Source organism: Canis lupus, chromosome 1 (assembly GCF_011100685.1).
Source record: "Canis lupus familiaris isolate Mischka breed German Shepherd chromosome 1, alternate assembly UU_Cfam_GSD_1.0, whole genome shotgun sequence".
NCBI lineage: Eukaryota > Metazoa > Chordata > Mammalia > Carnivora > Canidae > Canis > Canis lupus.
In genome coordinates, this window is record NC_049222.1 from 102063373 (window position 1) to 102083296 (window position 19924).

Genomic DNA, 19924 nt, shown 5'->3' on the forward strand with positions numbered 1-19924 from the left:
CTAATATAGTTCTTATTAACTTTATTATGAGTCCCTCTTTACTTTTTTCTTGCACCACTAAACTGGGACTTCATTCAGAGATGGTACTCTGTCATTTATGTCTGTATTCTTTGCAATGAAATGTTCGTTGATTTTGTGAGGAAAAGCCTAATTAATACCTGGACTCTGACCTGGACAAAGGTTTTCTTTAATGCAAATTGTTTTAACTTTGGAATACTTGATCGTGGACTATATAAGGATAACTGGTAAGAGGGAAGTGGTAGAGGAAGGAAGAAAAGTCTGGGATGGGGTTGGCCTGTAATGGACCATAATGTGATTTATAAGCCCTTTATTGATGGATATTTTTATAGTTGTCCAGTTTTTGCTAGTGCAAACATTGCTTCCATAGATATACTGGCATGCTTATTTTTGCCCATGTATAGAAATATATCCATACGACACATGTAAGGAAGTAGAATTATTGGTCAACATACATTTAAAATTTTTATACATATTACAAAACTACCATCTAAAAATATTGCATGGATTTACATTCCCATCAAAGATATCTGAGAATGCTTGTTTTATACCCCTTTAATTATACTCATTTGCTTAAATTGTCTCCTTTTTTTAAGAGCCCATAGCTGAAAAGTGACACTACAGTTACCATGCATATTTGTGTGCTTATCAGTGATGCGCCTGAATCAGGAGCATGGTGCTAAACTACATCTCCCAGCATCCTTTGCACCCTGGTATGACCATGTGACTAAATCTTGGTATGACCATCTGACTAAATCGTGACATGTGGACAGCAGTGATGCATATAAATGCCAGACCTGGCCCTTCAAACCTTGGATGATGGTTCTCACTTCCTCTCCTTCTCTCTTTCCCTGCTTGTCTACAAATAAAATTTTAAGTGGTGAGCCCCAAGGCTCTGGAGGATAACAGGTGTTATCAGGAAAGACCCTAGGTCCCTGGGCAACTGCAGGAAGGAGAGCACCCCTTGGCAAGCTGCACCAAATTAAGGCGCTGGTGAGAAATAAATCTCAGCATGTTGAGGTGCAGAGATTTGGGGCGTCTGTAACAGCAGCAGATTGCATTGTGCTGTCCTTTACAATCCTCTTAGACTCACCCCTTACTCCAGCCACTGTTACAGGCTTTATAGATGAGCTATACAGAAGGTAACTGGAGAGTACACCATGTCCAGTCTATGCCCAGTGTTTGTTTCAACAGGACCGGCAGAAGACCCACAAGAACCCACTCAGCACTCATGGATCTGCAGCTCATAGGGCTGAGTGAATAAAATACACATGATGCTGGAAGAGAGAAATAAAAGGGACACAGGTTGGAAAAAGAAAAGAAGAAAAATTATTGTTATTTGCAGATAGCATGAGTATTTATACTGAAAATCCTATACTGAGTATTTATACTGAAAATCCAGTACAAAGGATTTGTAGCTAATATATGAGATTGTGAAGATTGTAGGATACAGGACAAATGCACAGAAACCAATTTTGTTTCTGAATACTACATGTGGCAATTGGAAAGTAAAATTTACAATTAAACATACAAAAGTATTGAAAACACTAAATACATGGAAATAAATTTAACAAACGATACACACGCCCTCCACAGTAAATGGTCTGAAACACTGCTGGCAGGAAGGTTAAAGATTAAAGTGCTAACTACTGGAGCACTCTAAGAGTCCATCCATACGTGAATGAGTAAGGATAGGTGTGGTGTGTAAGTATACACACCTGGGTGTGCACACATACATACTCACTCGAATATTATGCAGACATTAAAAGAAAAAGAAGATGAGATCATGTTATTTGAGGCAACATAGATGGACCTGGAGGGGATTATGCTAAGTGAAATGAGTCAGACAGAGGAAGACAAAATACCACTCGATTTCACCCCTGTGAGGAATCTAAAAAATGAAAAGGAATAAACAAACAAAAAGCAGAATCAGACCTGCAAACACAGAGAACAAATGGATGGTTACCAGAGGGGAGGTGGGGGTGGGGTGGGGTAAATTGGTGAAGGGGTGCAGGAGGCGCAGGCTTCCAGTTATGGATGGATAAGTCATGGGGATGAAAGGTATAGCACAGGGAATATGGCCAATGGTATTGGAATATGTTGCATAGTGACAGATGGCAGCTACACTTGTGGTGAGCACAGCAAAATGTTTGAATTTGTGGATTCACTGTGTTATGCACCTGAAACTAGTGTAACATGGGTCAACTACACCCCAAAAGATTTTAAGTGCCAAATAAAGGGAAAAGTATACTGTATTTATGATTTGAAAGACTCAGCATTGTGGAAAATATCAATTCCCCCAAAAATTATCTCTAGATTCAGTGCAATCATAATTATGATCTCAAAGGTAATTTTTATAAAAATGCATAGCTGAATCTAAAATTTATATGGTAATGTAAAGAGCCTAGAAAAGCCACCGCTATCTTGAAAAAGAACAAAGTGGGAGGACTTATAATTCCTGATGTTAATTCATACAATTACATCCCAGTAATCCAGACAAGCTCATATTGGTGAGCTAACAGAAAAATAGATTGATAGAGAATAAAACAGAGTCTTGAAATAGAGCCACATTCTTATACTCAATCTGATTTTTTTAAAAAGATTTTATTTATTTATGCATGAGAGATGCGGACAGAGGCAGAGGCACAGGAAGAGGGAGGAGCAGGCTCCCTGCAAGAAGCCCGATGCAGGACTCGATCCCAGGACCCTGGGATCACGACCTGAACCACAGGCAGACGCTCAACCACTGAGCCACCCAGGCGTCCCTACTCAATCTGATTTTTGACAAAGATGCAATGCAATTTAATGGGAGAGTCTTTCCAACAACCATTTTCGTAAAACTGGATTATGTGCGGAAAAAGTAAAGTTCAACTCACACCTCACACATGCACATGCACACACACATTTTTTGAGTGGCATTATACACACAAATTAGAAAGCTAAAGTTATAAACCATGTAGGAAATGGTTTTATGTGACAGGGAAATAGGTAAATTTTATTAAGCTGTCAAAAGTAATAACTATAGGGCAGCCCAGGCGTCTCAGAGGTTTAGCGCCGCCTTCAGCCCAGGGTGTGATCCTGGATACCCGAGATCAAGTCCCGCATCAGGCTTCCTGCATGGAGCCTCTTTCTCTCTCTGCCTGTGTCTCTGCCTCTCTCTCTCTCTCTCTCTCTCTCTCTGTCTCTGTCTCTGTCTCTTATGAATAAATAAATAAAATCTTAAAAAAAGTAAGAGGTATAAATTTAAGTACTGATAATTTATATTTCACCAAAATTGGAAGCTTCTATTTATGAAAAGGCACTATTGGGGTGCCTGGGTGGCTCAGTCGGTCAAGCATCAGCCTTCAGCTCAGATCATGATCCCAGGAGCCTGGGATCGAGCCCTGCATTGGGCTTCCTGCTCAGTGGGGAGTCTACTTCTCCCTCTCCACCTACCCACTGCTCATGCTCTCTCTCACTATTTCTCTATCAAATAAATAAAATCTTTTAAAAAATGAATATAGGTAGGGCAGGTGCCTGGGTGGCTAATTTGGTTAAGTATCCAACTCTTGATTTCCACTCAGGTCATGATCTCAAGGTCCCGAGGCTCAGTTCCATGATCAGCACAGAGTCTGTTCGAGATTCTCTCTCTTTCCCTCTGTCCCTCCGCCTGCTCATGCACACATGTGCCTTCTCCCTCTCTCAAATTAATTAATTAATTAATTAATTAATTAAAACCTTAAAAATAGTATAGATGGGTAATAGCTAGTACAAACGAATGGGGAAAAGATTGAGATAAAAGCCCTATCTTAATTATATATATGCCATATTGCCATGTCAAAGACATAAATCTATTTCCTTTTATTTAGTCACCCCAGTGTTTACCTCAGAATGAATAAAATGTACCTAATCCATCCACTTGGTGGATATTAGGTTGTTTCTGATTTTTTTCAATACAAAGATGCTGTGAATATCCTCCTATATATCATCTATCTCTACTTGTGGGAACCATATAGAAACATTTGTTAAGTATTTGTCATTCTAAGAATAAAATGATGGGGTTGTTAAATTTGGATTTCTAGGTTTACTAATAAAGTTGACCATCTTGTCATGTGAGTTACCAGTCACTCATCATTCATCAGCGATGACTTGCTTTCTCATAGACATTGTTCACTTCTTCCATGGGTAATTCAGATTTTGTTACTGATTGAAATGAACTCATTGTTTGTGAGATGGGAAACATATTCCTGCAGTTTTTCTTTGGCCTTTCAGTATTATGTTTGGAATTGCGTGGCCATAGAAGTTTTTCAATCAGGAGATGAGAGGTCCAATTATTCAAGACCATGTTCAAGGCCAGTGGAGAGTTTTCCGAAGCACCACATGGACCTCTTTGTTCCTCAGGCAGTAGATGATGGGGTTGCACATGGGCGTGACTACCGTGTAGATGACTGACAGCACCTTGTTGAGGTCCATGGATTTGATACGGCTGGGACGGCAGTAGATGAAGAGGGCTGCTGAGTAGAAGATGCCCACCACAATCAGGTGGGAGGCACAGGTGGAAAAGGCCTTGCGTCGGGCAGCGGCTGATGGCATGAGGAGCACAGCCACCACGATGGCTGAGTAGGAGGCTAATGCTGCCAACAGTGTTCCACAGAAGATGACGATGGCAGAGATGAAGTCCACCAGCTCCGTCAGGGCCACGTGGGTGCAAGACAGGTTGAGCAGAGGGGAGACATCACAGAAAAATTGGTTGAGGACATTGGGGCCACAGTAGGACAGGCTGGCAATGCAAGATGTCTTGACCACTGAGACCAGCAGCCCCCCAATCCATGAAGACAAGGCCAAGCCCAGGCAGACCTGGGGCCTCATGAGCAGTGGGTAGTGGAGTGGGCGGCAGATGGCCACGTAGCGGTCATAGGCCATGGAGGCCAGGAGGGTGCACTCCGTGCAGATGAGGACTATAAAGAAGAAGAGCTGGGTCATGCAGGCTGTGAAGGGTACATGGCAGGGTCCAGTCCAAAGCCCCAGGAGCAGACTGGGCATGGTCACTGACACATAGCACATCTCTAGGCAGCTCAGGTTACCCAAGAAGAAGTACATGGGCTTGTGGAGCTCGCTGTGACTGCAGATGAGGTAGATGATGAGGGTGTTTTCCAGGAGGGTCAGCAGGTAGAGGGTCAGGAAGACAGCAAACAGGGCATTCCTTATGCCCGGCCTGGTGGACAAACCCAGCAAGACAAACTCCTGGACTCTGGTCATGTTGCCCAACTCCAGAGAACTCTCCATCTGCAGAGAGACAAATAAAGTGTATTGACGTTCTGGTCTCTTCAAAGACACTTAGTTAGAAAAAAAAATAGGGAGTATGTTCACAGTGAGTGAAACCCTAGGACTGGGCTAGCCCAGCTTCTGTTGGAAATTGACTTTTACAGACAAACGCTGAATAGACTTTGGAGAATAGACAAACTCTGAGCATGAGATCACCGTCATTACTCTGATTGGTCTTCCTAAGTCTGAATCTTTATATAATCAGACTGCCTGAAAATTGGGAGAAAATCACTGGCCTCCGATAAGGTTGTTACAATAAATAAGGCAGTAGATGAGAATTGGTATAGCAAATAAGAAATTAGGATTGTTATTTCTGTTCCAAAAAAAGTTCTTTTTTCCCCTCTTTGTATACTTTGCATAGGAATTTGGGAGTATTTTTAAAAATCTGGAGTAGAGCAAGACTGCCAGCTCCCTTGTTTGAAAAGGTTCCTCTTCTCAATGTAAACTTATTTTGATAATTGTATTGTAGGTCACCAATGATGGTGTTCAAGAAGAGCACAGAGGGAGGAATCCCCCAAAAGACTGACATGTCTTTCAGCAGAAGGTCGCAAATAACACTCATTGTATCAATGTGAGGGACTGCAAATACACATAGGTGTTATTTTCACACTGATACATTTCAGAAAATCGAAGCTGACAGGAAAAAAAATTGTTAAGACACAAGAGGATATATGATCTCATAATTGATACTTCCACAACTCATTGAGTGCCTTGTATGCATTATTTACTTGCCATCAATCCTACTTATATACATTGGTTTTATGCCATAAGACAGGTATGGAGCCCAAACAGATACATTCACTTGCCCAAGACCACACTGCCAGGACATAACACAAAGAAGGTAACACAGCTGGGCAGACGTTTATGCTGTCTAGTCCCATTCCATTTCATCTTTACAGTCAAGCCTGAAAAGTCTGCACCTGGGACATGGGAAGTAAAGAGCCGACAAGTGATCCAGCTGGAGAATTCTGACTATAAGGCTATCTATCATTCACAGAATTCATTCAATGGCATTCAATGAACCTCCCTTTGTATGCTAGCTATTGGGAATGCATGGGTAAAGAAGATAGTCCAGGTCTATGGCCACTGACTTCCTTTGAGAAAGAGTCGATGAACACACAAACCACCACCACCACCACCACCACCAAAAACAATTCCAAGTTACAGGGGGCCCTTAGATAGCAGTTCACGGCTACATAAGCAGAAATAATTGAGGATAAACTAATGACAGAGGTCAGTATCTGCCAAATGTTCATAAGAAAGATGTTTACCCTGCACAGCAACGTTAGGGATGGAAGGTGACCTGAGAGCCTCTCAAATTATGTTAGCAGAGACCTGTAAGACTCAGAGCATCAGAGCCTTCCAAGAGGCCGGATTTGTAGATCCTAAGGTTCTGTGCAAAGGCATGAGGATCATAGGATAATTTCGCCCTGAGGACATACATGTGTATATTACTGCATGAATGTAGGTGGGCAGCCAAGGATCAGGGGTGTGACTCCACCGACTCGCTTTAGAGCTGTCAAGCAGAACTTGCACCCCAGTAAACACTTCCTGGATTGGAGTCCACTCACCTTTCATTTCCCATTCCATCCCAGTCCTTCCCCCCAACTGAGATTTCTTGCTCCCCCTCTTTTTGGCTCTGCGTCTGATCTTCATTATCCTCTTATCCGTATCCACTCAATACATACCTCCTCCAAAGATCCTTTTCTGAGTTGCCTTTCCTAACTTAGGACTTCAGATGAACTAAGAGATCCCTGGATAACCTGCAGCAAAACCAGTGAGTGCACCCCTGAAGGCACATTAGCATCCCAAATCCCAAAACTAGATATTCAAAAATATCTAGATATACCATCTCAAAGATAGTTGTTATCCAGGAATTCTTTGCTAAGACTGTGTGTGCTAGGTTCGAAGGAGATATGGTGGTCAGTAAGAGAACATTCCTGGTCCCCACAGCAATCTGGGCCATGGAGCTTTCTCTATCTGGCTCCTTGAGCGTTCTACTTAATTTCTGTTGTGTGTTACTTAAAAATATAGATAACCATCTCCCTCCTGAGCTATTTAATTTCCTCACTGTCAAAAGAGAGACAACATAATGTTGTGGCTGAAGCTTGAGCTCAAAGTTATACAGAAGTGGGTTTCAATCTGTTGTTCTAAATGAAACTCAGAATTCCTCTCATGAGAAGACAGACCCTTGGCTGGTAAAGTGTTTAACGGTAGTTATTTATTAAGTAAGGGGCTTTGTGCAAAGAAGCAATACACCAAAAGTGATGGCTATATGGGCATGAACCAACCTGGTATTAGCCTCAAAGTGTTCAAGAACTTCCAAGCAAGAAAGTCACTCAATCTGTTTAAATCTGCCTCATAAATTAATACACAATTATGGATAAGTACTAATTGGGGGTTACATCAGTTAAAAGTAACTGAATACTTTTCTAAAGCATTCAAAGTCAGTGCCTGGTATACTTTGGATATTCTATAAAAGAAAGTTTCTTTCTGCTGTTCCTTGTCCTCACCGCCAAAGAATAACATTTGGTCTCCCCATATGATGGTCAAAGGACAGCAGCTTCAGATCCGTTCTTGCTGATGCTGCCCCTGGAAGAGGCTCAGATGCTCAGGTGCATTCAGCTCCTACCTGGAGGAGGAGATGTTGAAGAGTAGAGTCACTTTTCAGTCCACATTGGAAAGCTGTTGTTGGTCCTGAATGAGGCATCCACTTCCCCACCCTTGTTTCACCTTCTTCGTAGTTCTGAATGCTCTAAGTTGCTGAGTTGACTCTCCTCATGGTGAAAAGGAAGCAGGGATGCCAGCTTAAATTGGAGCTCTGGACCTCAGAGACCTCCTCTGGTCTCTGCAGACTTGGAGAATAGTTGATGGGAAAAGCACTTCTGGGCAGCCCGGGTGGCTCAGTGGTTTGACGCCTGCCTTTGGCCCAGGGCATGATCCTGGAGACCCGGGGTTGAGTCCCACGTAAGGCTCCCTGCATGGAGCCTGCTTCTCCCTCTGCCTGTGTCTCTGCCTCTCTGTGTGTGTGTGTGTGTGTGTGTGTCTTTCATGAATGGATGAATAAAATCTTTAAAAAGAAGAAGAAGAAAAACACTTCTACTGACACTCTTTGGAGGCTTAAGGGGAGGAGGAGCCTCAGAGCCACTCTCAGTTCAGGCCATCATACATTGATTTCTTCCCAAATGCCTTGTCTTGTGTTTTGGTCCTGGGGCATAAAGATAAGTGGTAAATTGTTCCTGCCTTTGGTTGATAAGTTTGGTTATGGAAACACATGTTCATAACTTGTTCTGAGAAGAGCTAATGCATCTGAGGACTACAGGAGAAGACTTTCCAGTAGAAATTGGAGGCTAAGACAATGCTGCCCATTGAAAGTAATGGCAGGAATGGGTATCTGCATCTCTGTGTTCATAGCAGTATACTCACAATAGCCAAAAGATGGAAACAATCCAAGTGTACATGGATGGAGGCAATGATAAGCAAAATGTAATATATACAGAGAATGGAATTCAACTATCCATAAAAAGGAAGGAAATTCTGACACATGCTGCTACTACACAGATGAATCTTGAAGACTATGCTAAGTGAAATAAGCCAGTCACAAAAGGACAGATGTTGTGTGATGTCACTTATATGAGGTGCCTAGAGGAGTCAAATTCCTAGAAAAAGAGAGTAGAATGGTGGATTCCAGGGGCCAGAGGAGAGAGAAATGGGGAGTTAGTGTACAATGGCTACAGAGCTCCCATTTTCCCAGATGAAGTGTTCTGGAGATGGGTTGCAGTGATGGTTGCACAAGAGGTGAATGTGCTTAATGCCAGAGAACTGTACACCTAAAGATGGTTAACAAGGTCAAATTTTATGTTATATACATCTTTCCACAATTAGAATCACTATAACCTTTATATCCACCCTTAAGATATTTGTGTGACTCTTTCCACACCTTTATCCTTGCTCACACAAATATCCAGAGATCCAAAGTACATTGACTCCTGAGGAACTTTGCCCAAACTATTCTTTCTGACAAGAGATTACCTTTTCTCACAATGAAATTCAATTCAACCCTTTAAATTTCACATGAAACTTCAGTCTTTGAAAAATATTAACCTTCTCTCGTCTCTAGCCACATAGAATTAGTTCCCTTCTCTGATAAAACAGGATGGTGTGATGTAATCACTTCTGGGACCACGTGGGTGATCGGTCAGTGTTGGTTAAACACCCTCCAAATGAGGTTGTGGAAATGTTCTGTAGAGTTGAAGCCTGACAGATGATATTTAGTTCTTGACTCAAATCTCATAGCTGCAGGACTTTCATGATTTACTCCCATTCTGAATCTCCCTATAAGATAACCCTTCCTTCTTCCCAGGGTCATTGAGAGGATAAAATTATTTAAGGCATATAAGTCTCTGAGCTCAGTGCAAATTAAATACCCCACATTTGGAAGCAATATTATTATTATTGCCACGAGACAGGTATTTTTTTATTTTTTATTTTTTATAAATTTATTTTTTATTGGTGTTCAATTTGCCAACATATAGAATAACACCCGGTGCTCATACCATGAGACAGGTATTAAACCAAAACATCTTTTGGAAAATTATATTAGCAAATATGCATCACATGTCCAGTGTGGTGATTGATACTTAGCAGATATTCAATACATACTAGTTCATCTCCATCCCAATGCTCAAAATAATGACTTAGTGCATTGCTACTACAACGTCCTTCACACTAAATTGTGACTTTTTTATCTTATGTGTCCTCAAGGAGTTATTTCAAAAGAAGAAATTTGCCTTTTCTTTCTGTGTCCACAGAGGCAAGCACAGGTCTTAACTCAGTGCATACTCCAGGGATGTTTGATGATGGGGAGGGGGTAGGATAAAACTAGAGGTCTGCTTTCCACTTCCTAGAAAGTTCTGGGTCTCATTCTTGACTTCAGAAGGCTTTCTCATGATACATCCAGGGATGGAGGAAACAGGAGGTAAGAGGAGGGATCTGGGAGAGTGGTGGCCTGGAACCAAGTGTCCCAAAAGTTTTTTGTGCTCTTTGGTTGTTGGAGGGTCTTAGTTGGAGACTAGAACTCAAAAGTCAGGGTTTATGAGGCCATGAGGTTCTTAAATCTAGTACCAATTGGGTCATGTTTTCTTTTCTTTTTTAATTTTTTATTTATTATTTATGATAGTCACACAGAGAGAGAGAGAGAGAGAGAGAGGCAGAGACACAGGCAGAGGGAGAAGCAGGCTCCATGCACTGGGAGCCCGACATGGGATTTGATCCCGGGTCTCCAGGATCGCGCCCTGGGCCAAAGGCAGGCGCCACCCAGGGATCCCTGGGTCATGTTTTCTTTCTTTAAGATTTTATTTATTTATTTGAAAGAAAGAAAGAAAGAGCATGAGCAGAGGGGCATTGGGAGAGGGAGAAGCAGACTCCCCGCTGAGCAGGAAGCCCAATGTGGGGCTTGATCCCAAGACCCTGAGATCATGACCTGAGCTGAAGGCAGATGCCCAACCAACTCAACTATGCAATTGCCCCTGGGTCATGTTTTCAGGAAGAACCTGAAACATTGGTGAGAAGGACAAAAAACCCAAGAACATCTTGAGAAGAGTGGGGGGGGGGGTTGTATATATTTTTTTATTGGAGTTCGATTTGCCTACATATAATGTAACACTCAGTGCTCATCCCGTCAAGTGCCCCCCTCAGTGCCCTTCACCCAGTCACTCCATCATCCCACCCACCTCCCCTTCCACTACCTCTTGTTCGTTTCCCAGATTTAGGAGTCTCTCATGTTCTGTCACCCTCTCTGATATTTCCCACTCATTTTCTCTCCTTTCCCCTTTATTCCCTTTCACTATTTTTTATATTCCCCGAATGAATGAGACCATATAATGTTTGTCCTTCTCCGATTGACTTACTTCACTCCGTATAATACCCTCCAGTTCTATCCATGTTGAAACAAATGGTGGGTATTTGTCGTTTCTAATGGCTGACTAATATTCCATTGTATACATAGACCACATCTTCTTTATCCACTCATCTTTCAATGGACACCGAGGCTTCTTCCACAGTGTGGCTATTGTGGACATTTCTGCTATAAACATCGGGGTGCAGGTGCTCCGGCATTTCACTGCATCTGTATCTTTGGGGTAAATCCCCAGCAGTGCAATTGCTGGGTCATAGGGTAGCTCTATTTTTAACTCTTTGAGGAACTTCCACACAGTTTTCCAGAGTGGCTGCACCAGTTCACATTCCCCACCAACAGTGCAAGAGGGTTCCCCTTTCTCCACATCCTTGAGAAGAATGTTTTAAAGATTTGTAAAAATTTATTCATGAGAGACACAGAGAGAGGCAGAGACATAGGCAGAGGGAGAAGCAAGCTCCCTTTGGGGAGCTCGATGCGGAACTCGATCCTAGGACCCCAGGATCATAACCTGAGCAGAAGGCAGATGCTCACCACTGAGCCACCCAGGCATCCCTTGAGAAGAGCTTTTTAAAGTGACTTTGGCAACCACTGGGTCCAGGCCAAACCCAGAACTGCAGTGTCAGGCAGGGAAACAGCCCGATGCTGTATCATTTTAAGTCCTTTGGTTGCTAAAAAGAGAAGCTAACTGGATCACTTAAGCCAAGAAAGTGGTTGGATACTGCAGGGTTGATGAAGAACCATATTTTTCCAGGATCATGGACCAGGAGAGTTTTGGTAAACCAGATAAGAAGTACTAGGCCACCATAGAGAAAAGTCAGTTCCATATTCTGTGCTTGTTTCACTCAGTAATCCAATTCCAGGGAGAAAGTGCTGGAATGGTTTAGTTTAGGGATACCAAATCAACACCCTGTATACGGTGAGGGCAGAGGGAAGCACTTTGGGTCTTTGTTGTTGTTGTTGTTGTTGTTTTTGAGGGAAGTACTTTGATCAAACTGCCAAAGACAAAAGACTGTAGGGAATATGGTCCATATAGTTTCCCAAAGACAAATCCACATACAGTTATCAGGAAGGGGGAATGAGTACACAGCAGGAGAATCAACGGATCTCATGAGAGATGCCCTATGGCTGAGGAAAGTGGTGGCTTATCGGATGCCAGGAGGCTCAGCCTTTTACCTCTTCCTCTCCACAACTGCACTGGGGACGGGGTTGATGGTTCAATGACTGTGGAGGCCGAGAAAATTTTAAGGCCATTCCACTTTAAGTTCAGCGTTAGCACAAGTACAGCCATCCCAGGCCCCTGTGAATAAGAGCTGAAATTTACATTACCTCAGTTCCAGGAAGAAAACAGCTTACAGCTTAACGCCCTAGAAAGCCTCATATTAGAATAAGAACAGAGCCCAAGCCAAGGGCAAGAAGCCCCATATTATAATGAGAACAGAGCCCAATGCCCTGGAAGGCCCCATATCAGAATGTAAACAGAACTTGAGAAATTCCTCCACCCCTTCTGGAGGTCCCCTAGACCAGCCCTTAAAACTAAGCTGAAACCCACCTTGGGGTCCAAGTCCCTGCTCCGCTGTGTCGGGTATACTTGGACCCAAGCTCGAGCTTGTAAATAAACCCTCGTGTGTTTGCATCGGTGTCAGCTCCTTGGTGGTTTCCCGGATTCGCAATCTTGGGCACAACATGACCACTTCTATATTTCAAAGGATAGTAGTACTGAAGTTCCTAGTCTTGGTCACAATTGTCCAAAGAAGTAGGTCAAGCAGATTTCAGCGGTGAAGACTCAGAGTTTCAAAGTAGGAAAAAGAGTTTGGTTAGATTGTAGACCACTTTCCCTTTAGTATTTGCATTGGGGTTGATGTGTTGGCCTTCTTTGCCCTCTCCCTTCTAATAGGGATCTGCTAAACTAGTAGATCCATATCCTTATATTGGAATCACCCAGGACTTATGTTTGCATGAATACATATTCCTGGACTGTGAGCACAAAGTTTCTGATTTGATAGATTGGGTGGGGCCCAGCCTGGGTTTGACATCTCCATGCTGAACGACCACCCCAGGTGTTTCTGAACCACATCTTTAAAAAATGCTGTGCATTCCTGAAAGGTCATGAGGGCACAGACTATATTACATTATTCACCACAGTGTCCTGAGAGCCTCGGGAAGTGCCTGACTTGTTTGTTGTTTGATGCCAAATTAAGGAGAAGACACCTGGGAAGATGAAAGCATTGGCAGAACTGGTCTGATGACAAAGAACAGAAACTCATTCAGTCTGGTGCAGTAGTTGTATTTTTATACTGTTTGTCATATTAGATTACCACCGTAATCCTGAGTGGTGGCAGGGCAGGGGTTATTCCTCACACCCTTTCCTGTTTATACAGGGTGAAACTGAGCCTCAGAGAGACTAGTCCAACAACCCACATTGAAGGGTTTTAGTCCATCCAACTCCAAGTCCCTTAACACCAAATCCAGCATCCTGGGAGTACTATAGTACATTACCTTCCAAGGGTGGAGCTTCTGGGTTTCTAATCTATGAGGATAGCTATGTGAATAATGAATGGAGACCATTAACTGAGCACCAACTGTGTTCCAAGCACTGTGCTAGATGCTTCCATACATCTCTTTGTTTAATGGTAACAACTCAGTGTAGGAAGTATGGCTACTATTCCCGCTTCACAGATGAGAAGACTGAGGCTCAGGAAAGTCAAATCCTAGTTTGTACAACCAAGAAAATAAAGAGAGACAATTCAGATCCAGGTTTGTCTTCTAGAAAAACTAGATCCCTTCAAAAGTAGCCCATAAACTGAAGGGAAGAAACTTCTCCTCTGATGTATTTACCCATATTCAAAAAAATATTCTTACTGAGCTTTAGAGAAGAAATAACGTAATTCGTGTACCAGGCTAGTTATTAGAGATCAGTAAATCAGGGCACTGAGAAGGATAGGACATCAACCCAAATTGGCTTAAATAAAAGACAAATTTACTCGTTCACCTAAGAGGAATTCCTAAGGGCAAGACACACTTTGGGCATGGCTGGATCCAGAAACTCGACAAAATCAGAACCACATCTTTCCCCCCACCCACCACCATTGGTTCTGATTTTCTTTGCAATGACTCCATTATCAAGCAGGAACTCCTCTGTTATAGACCAGAAGACCAGAGAGCTGATTGCCTCTACAAGCTTACATCCTTAACAGCTATGAACAAAGAGAAGTTTGAACAAAAATCTCAGTGTCTGGCTCTCCAAAGTTAAGATCTAAAGCCCCTAACTACTTAGTCCTCCCTTTATCGATAGCGTTTGTCTTATAATCTTAGAGTTCCTCCCACAAAGACACAGAGTGTATTTCCTTACCCCATGACTTTGGATATGGCCATGTGACTTGCATTGACTAATGGTATCTTATTGGGTGGCACATGACCATAGCTTTGAAAATCATTTGAACAAGGGAGCCTTCTCATTCAGCTATTGTAATGAGAAAAACCATGCCAGAGCTCTGTTCCCAGGAGAAAAATGGGAAATGTGTGGACCAGAGGGTCTTCTAGCTAAACCAAGCCTATGATGGTGAGCACTCATGGGCATGAGCCAAGATCAGAAGAACCACCCAGATGACACCAACCCAAATTAGCTAACCCTCAGCTGATTGACGATTAACAGCAATATGTGACATGTTTTAATACAGTACATTCTAGGATGGTTTTCCATGCAGTACTCTTGTGGCACTTACTAATAATACACTCTAGTTGGCCCAATTAGGTTCATTTATCCACCACTACCAAATAATAGTAATCAGGGATTGAATGCTCTGCCACGAGCCTTTTCTTGGACAGGAAGGTGGAACCAGCACCACCATGACCGGAAGAGGAAAACAATAGAGTTTTCCAGAAAAAAGTCAGAGCACTGTATGATATATTTGCACATAGATCCGTGTCAAACATCCATCAACAATTCCTGAAGAAGTCATTCATGGGGTCCAGATTCCTGGCCATGGCAACACACGCGTCCCAGGGCAGCCCTCACCTCCTTGTTTCGAAGGCTGTAGATGAGGGGGTTGAGCATGGGGGTTACCAGGGTGTAGGACAAGGACACCACCTGCTTGCTCTCCGGGGAGTAGCTGGCCTTGGGTCGCAAGTGGATGACCCCCGTGGTGCCATAAAACAGAAGCACCACGACGAAGTGAGAGGCGCACGTGGACAGGGCCTTGTGGCGCCCCCTGGCAGATGGCATCCGCAGCACGGTGGCCAGAATCTTGGTGTAGGACGCGGCTATCAGACAGAAGGGAACCATGATAACCAGCACCGTGGCTGCCAACACGTTGGCCTCGAAGACTCTGGTGTCTGCACACACCAGGCTCAGCAGAGGCGCGATGTCACAGAAGAAGTGGCGGATGCCTCGGGGCCCGCAAAGGGGAAGCGGAACAGCCAGATGGTGAAGACCAGAGACACAGGGACGCCAGCCAGCCAGCACGTGGCGGCCAGCAGGTGGCAGAGCCGCGGGCTCACGATGGCGCCATAGCGCAGAGGCCTGCAGATGGCCACGTAGCGGTCCCAGGCCATGGTCGTCAGGAGGAAGCACTCGGACGTGACGCAGGACAACACCAGCAGCAGCTGCAGGGCGCAGCCGGCGGGAGACACGCCCCGCCCGGGCCGCAGCAGGGTCAGAAGCAGCTGCGGCACGATGTCCAGCGAGAAGCACATCTCCACCAGGGCCAGGTGGCGCAGGAACAGGTACATGGGCGCGCGCAGGGCCGGGTCCAGGGCGGTCAGCAGCACGATGAGCGCGTTGCCCAGCAGCGTGAGCAGGAACATGGCCAGGAAGAGCGTGGCGAGCAGCGGCCGCAGCGCGGGCACGTGCGCGAAGCCCAGCAGGACCAGCTCACTGGGGACGCAGCTCTGGTTGGCGCAGGGGGGGGCTTCGGGGGCGCCCGGGGGGGCCCAGGCGGTCGGCATGGCCCCGGGCGGGGGCGTGGCGGGCAGGAAGCCTGAGGGAGGGGACGGGTTGAGCTGAGGCTATGGAGAGCAGAGCTGCACCTGCCGGGGCTCTGTCTCCTCAGTGGGTGCTGCCCAGAGCAGATAAGCTCATGCCATGTGCAGGGCCCTCCCTGAGGGCCCCCATGAGCCTGGTAGGAGATCCCGGGGCTTACAAGGCTCACAAAGCCCTGACTGGCCTGGCCCACCCACCTTCTGACCTCTCCTCCATGGAGTTGCATCCACCATGCCTGATCCTGCCTCAGGGCCTTTGCACTTGCTGTTCCCTCTGCTTGAGATATTTTTCTCTTGAATGTTTGTGCTCCTGTTTACTTCTCTTCTTAAAAATATGAACTAAGGTGCCCCTCCTTCACAGAGATCTCTTCCTCTATGACCTGGTTTCAAGTATCTTCTCCACAACATGTATGCACACTAGCCCCTCTCTATGACTTCATTTCATTTCTAAAACACATCTGAAGTAACTTGGTTTATTTGCTTACTTTTCTGTCGTCTGTCTGCCCCACTTAGAGGGTCACATCTATCAGTACTTTTCTGCCTGCTTTGGAGTGGTGTCTGGCATGGGAAAGAGTGGCTAAAACATAGTAGGTGCTCCATAAAATTCAGTCCATTTAATGATTGAGTCTCTTTTCTGTAGATGACAGATAAAAGAATGTACTTTCTCCACACAAAATATTTTTTGTTCTGTTTGTCCTGAGCCTATTTTATCTCATTTTTTTAAATGTTGGTTTTGACAACCAAATCAGTGGTTCTCAACTGGAGATGATTTAGCACCTCCATCCCCCACTGGGGGACTGTGTATGGTAACATTTTGAGTTGTTATATTTGAGGTTCTATTGGCATCTACTTGGTAGAAGACAAGGGCACTGTTAAACATCATACAGTGGTGCCTGGATGGCCCAGTGGTTGAGCATCCACCATTGGCTCAGGTCGTGATCCGGGGTCCTGGGATTGAGTCCCCCATCGGGCTCCCTGCAGAGAGTGTGCTTCTCCCTCTGCCTATGTCTCTGCCTCTCTCTCTGTGTCTCTCATGAATAAATAAAATCTTTTTTTAAGAACTTTATTTAAAAAAGAACATTACGAAAAGTAACAAAACTCTGGCAGGTGCACAAAATCTCTGGCAGCCCCTAATTGTATCAGTCTGTATAAGAGACTCAGGAGTTTACCAGATTCCTGTCTGAGGAGTTACTTTTTCTGGTCTATGGAAAGCTCCTAGAGGAACAGAAGGGCAATGCCATTGGTTCCTCATCCTGCCCGTGTGGGCTTCTGATTTTTTTTTTTTTTTGTAATTTTTTTTTATGATAGTCACAGAGAGAGAGAGAGAGAGAGAGAGAGAGAGGCAGAGACACAGGCAGAGGGAGAAGCAGGCTCCATGCACCGGGAGTCCGACGTGGGATTCGATCCCGGGTCTCCAGGATCGTGCCCTGGGCCAAAGGCAGGCGCTAAACCGCTGCGCCACCCAGGGATCCCTGATTTTATTTTTAATACAGTCTTGTCTGACAGTTTTGGTTTCACCTTCACACAGTTTTTGGGAGATTCTCTTCCTCATGCAATCACGTGGACCATGGCCACAGCCTCATCAGTCTTCCCATCTCCCCTCACTCCTCAACATTCATGGTATCCACACTCAGCAAAATCTACTCCCTCTCCTGTGGAATTTTTATCATTTCCTTTGCCCTCCTGGGAAAGACATAGATACACCTTCAGGTCAGCAGTTATGCCCAAGGAGGGAAAGAGAGAGACTAATCATGTACATGCCAAGCATTCACACAGGACTCACTGTGTACTGAGTCTCAAGCACATTACTAGTGCATGCACACAACAGTCCTATACACTAGGTACTGTCATGCCCAAATAACCATGAACTAACAGCCTATGTCCCCACAACTCATAGAGGGAACATAGCAGCCAGTGTCTGAGCTTGGCCAGAATGATTCACCCTGGCTTCCCCAGGAGAGTGTCCACACTCATCAGGGGAGGAGGTCTCACTTGCAAACAATGGCTACCAGTCATAATGTGTTAAACACAGCAAGACAGACAGAAACAGAGACAGAGAGAGACACACAGAGAGAGAAATCAGTAAAAACCTGGTGAATCTTGGAGAATGTCTGGGGGTTTTTTAGGCCACACAGAGGATTTTGACCATTGGTCTCTTACAACAATAAGAATGCTTTTAATCCTGTAAAGGGCTCTCAAATTCTCCAGCGAAGTCCACAGAATAAGCAAAGTTCACACAAAACCTCTTGATGACCCTCTTGGAGGGCAGGGACCTTCTCTGGCATGGTCCCTGATGAACCCCCAGTGACTGACCCAGTACCTGGCACACGAAGGTGAGTCCTCTATGTGAGGACACCCTCTCTGGATAATTCCTCCTGCGATACAATTCCCAGTCAATGGCTGTTAATGTCCCTCAGAAGCCCGCCAACCCCCACCACTGGCCACATCCAGGATGATCCACGCAGAGGGTGCAGAATGACAATTGCCTCCTTCCATGCAGCTTCAGGTCACCTAGTATGCTCACCTCTAGATAGGAAAGGAACCATCGGCCATGAAAAAATTCCCTTAAATGATAGGTTTCATGCAAACAGCACTACTGGTGCTAACAGCACTAGCTTGCTATAGGAGACTAAGGTTAGAGCTGAGCTACCCCACCAAATACAAAGGTGAAAGCAGCCTGAGTGAGAGCTCGGGGCAATAGCTTAGCTGGGATGAGTGGAGGAGACTCCCTCATCTATAAAGGGAGGTGATGGTACCTCTGGCTCAGGGATGGTGGGAGGAAAAAGGCCCAGTAAGCACTTCCAACTGTTTCAGGGAACTGACTCTAAAGCCAGCTAGATGGAGACTTAAACCCAAGTTCTGCCATTTGCTGGCTGTGAGTTCCAAAATCTCTCTGAGCCTGTTTCCTTGCCTGCAGACTGATGGTGTCTACCCCCATAAGACTGCTGAGAATTCGCTGAGATCATGCAGAAGGCTTAGGACACAATGAGCATTCAATAACTGACAGAAGTGATCATCTGCCTCATCACCACCATTATTATCATCATCCTCTTCATCGCCAACTTTCATTGCCATCATCAACATCACCATCATCATCACCATCACCATCATCATGATCACCATCACCATTATCATCATCATCATTGTCATCATCACCATCAATATCATCATCATCATCACCATTACCATCGTCATATCATCATCACCATGACCACCACCATCATCATCACCATCGCCATCAAAGAATGATGGTCATGGGGAACCCCAGCCCTTTCTTCCCCTTGCAGCCTGGAGCCCTTACCTTCACGGAGGACCCACTTACCTTCTGCTTCTTGGTCTGTCTGAAAGTGAGGACAAAGTTCTGACTGTCCCCCTTGATCCAGGAGTTTCCAGGGCTGACTGAGATTACAGGAGCCAGAGATTTCAATCTTTGGCTCTGGCCACACAATGAGAGCCCTAAGGACCTAACCCACAGAGAATTCTGCTCATTACCAAATTGGTGCTTGTGTGTTCCATGTGAAGGCAGAGGGAATTGGGGAGTGAGGAGCCTCTGCTTCTCTGAAGACTCTAGTCTCCACTACATTCCCTCCTCCTGGGCTTCTCCATCTTGTGTTCCTACTGACCTCTTGCTTCCAGAATGTTGCAGAAGGGCTGTATACTGTCTGCTCCTATCACCCATATAAGAAATCCATTCTTTTCATCTTGGCA

At 44.7% G+C, this 19924-nt stretch overlaps 1 protein-coding gene and 1 pseudogene across 1 annotated transcript; both read right to left on the minus strand.

The window, feature by feature from the left end:
- Window positions 1-4344: 4344 nt before the first annotated feature.
- Window positions 4345-5283, minus strand: OR6Z1 (olfactory receptor family 6 subfamily Z member 1). The gene is given in 1 exon segment (NM_001389179.1): window positions 4345-5283. A coding segment is annotated over 1 exon segment (939 nt).
- A 9911-nt stretch (window positions 5284-15194) lies between these two features.
- On the minus strand, window positions 15195-19318 carry LOC106559250 (annotated as a pseudogene).
- Window positions 19319-19924: the final 606 nt, after the last annotated feature.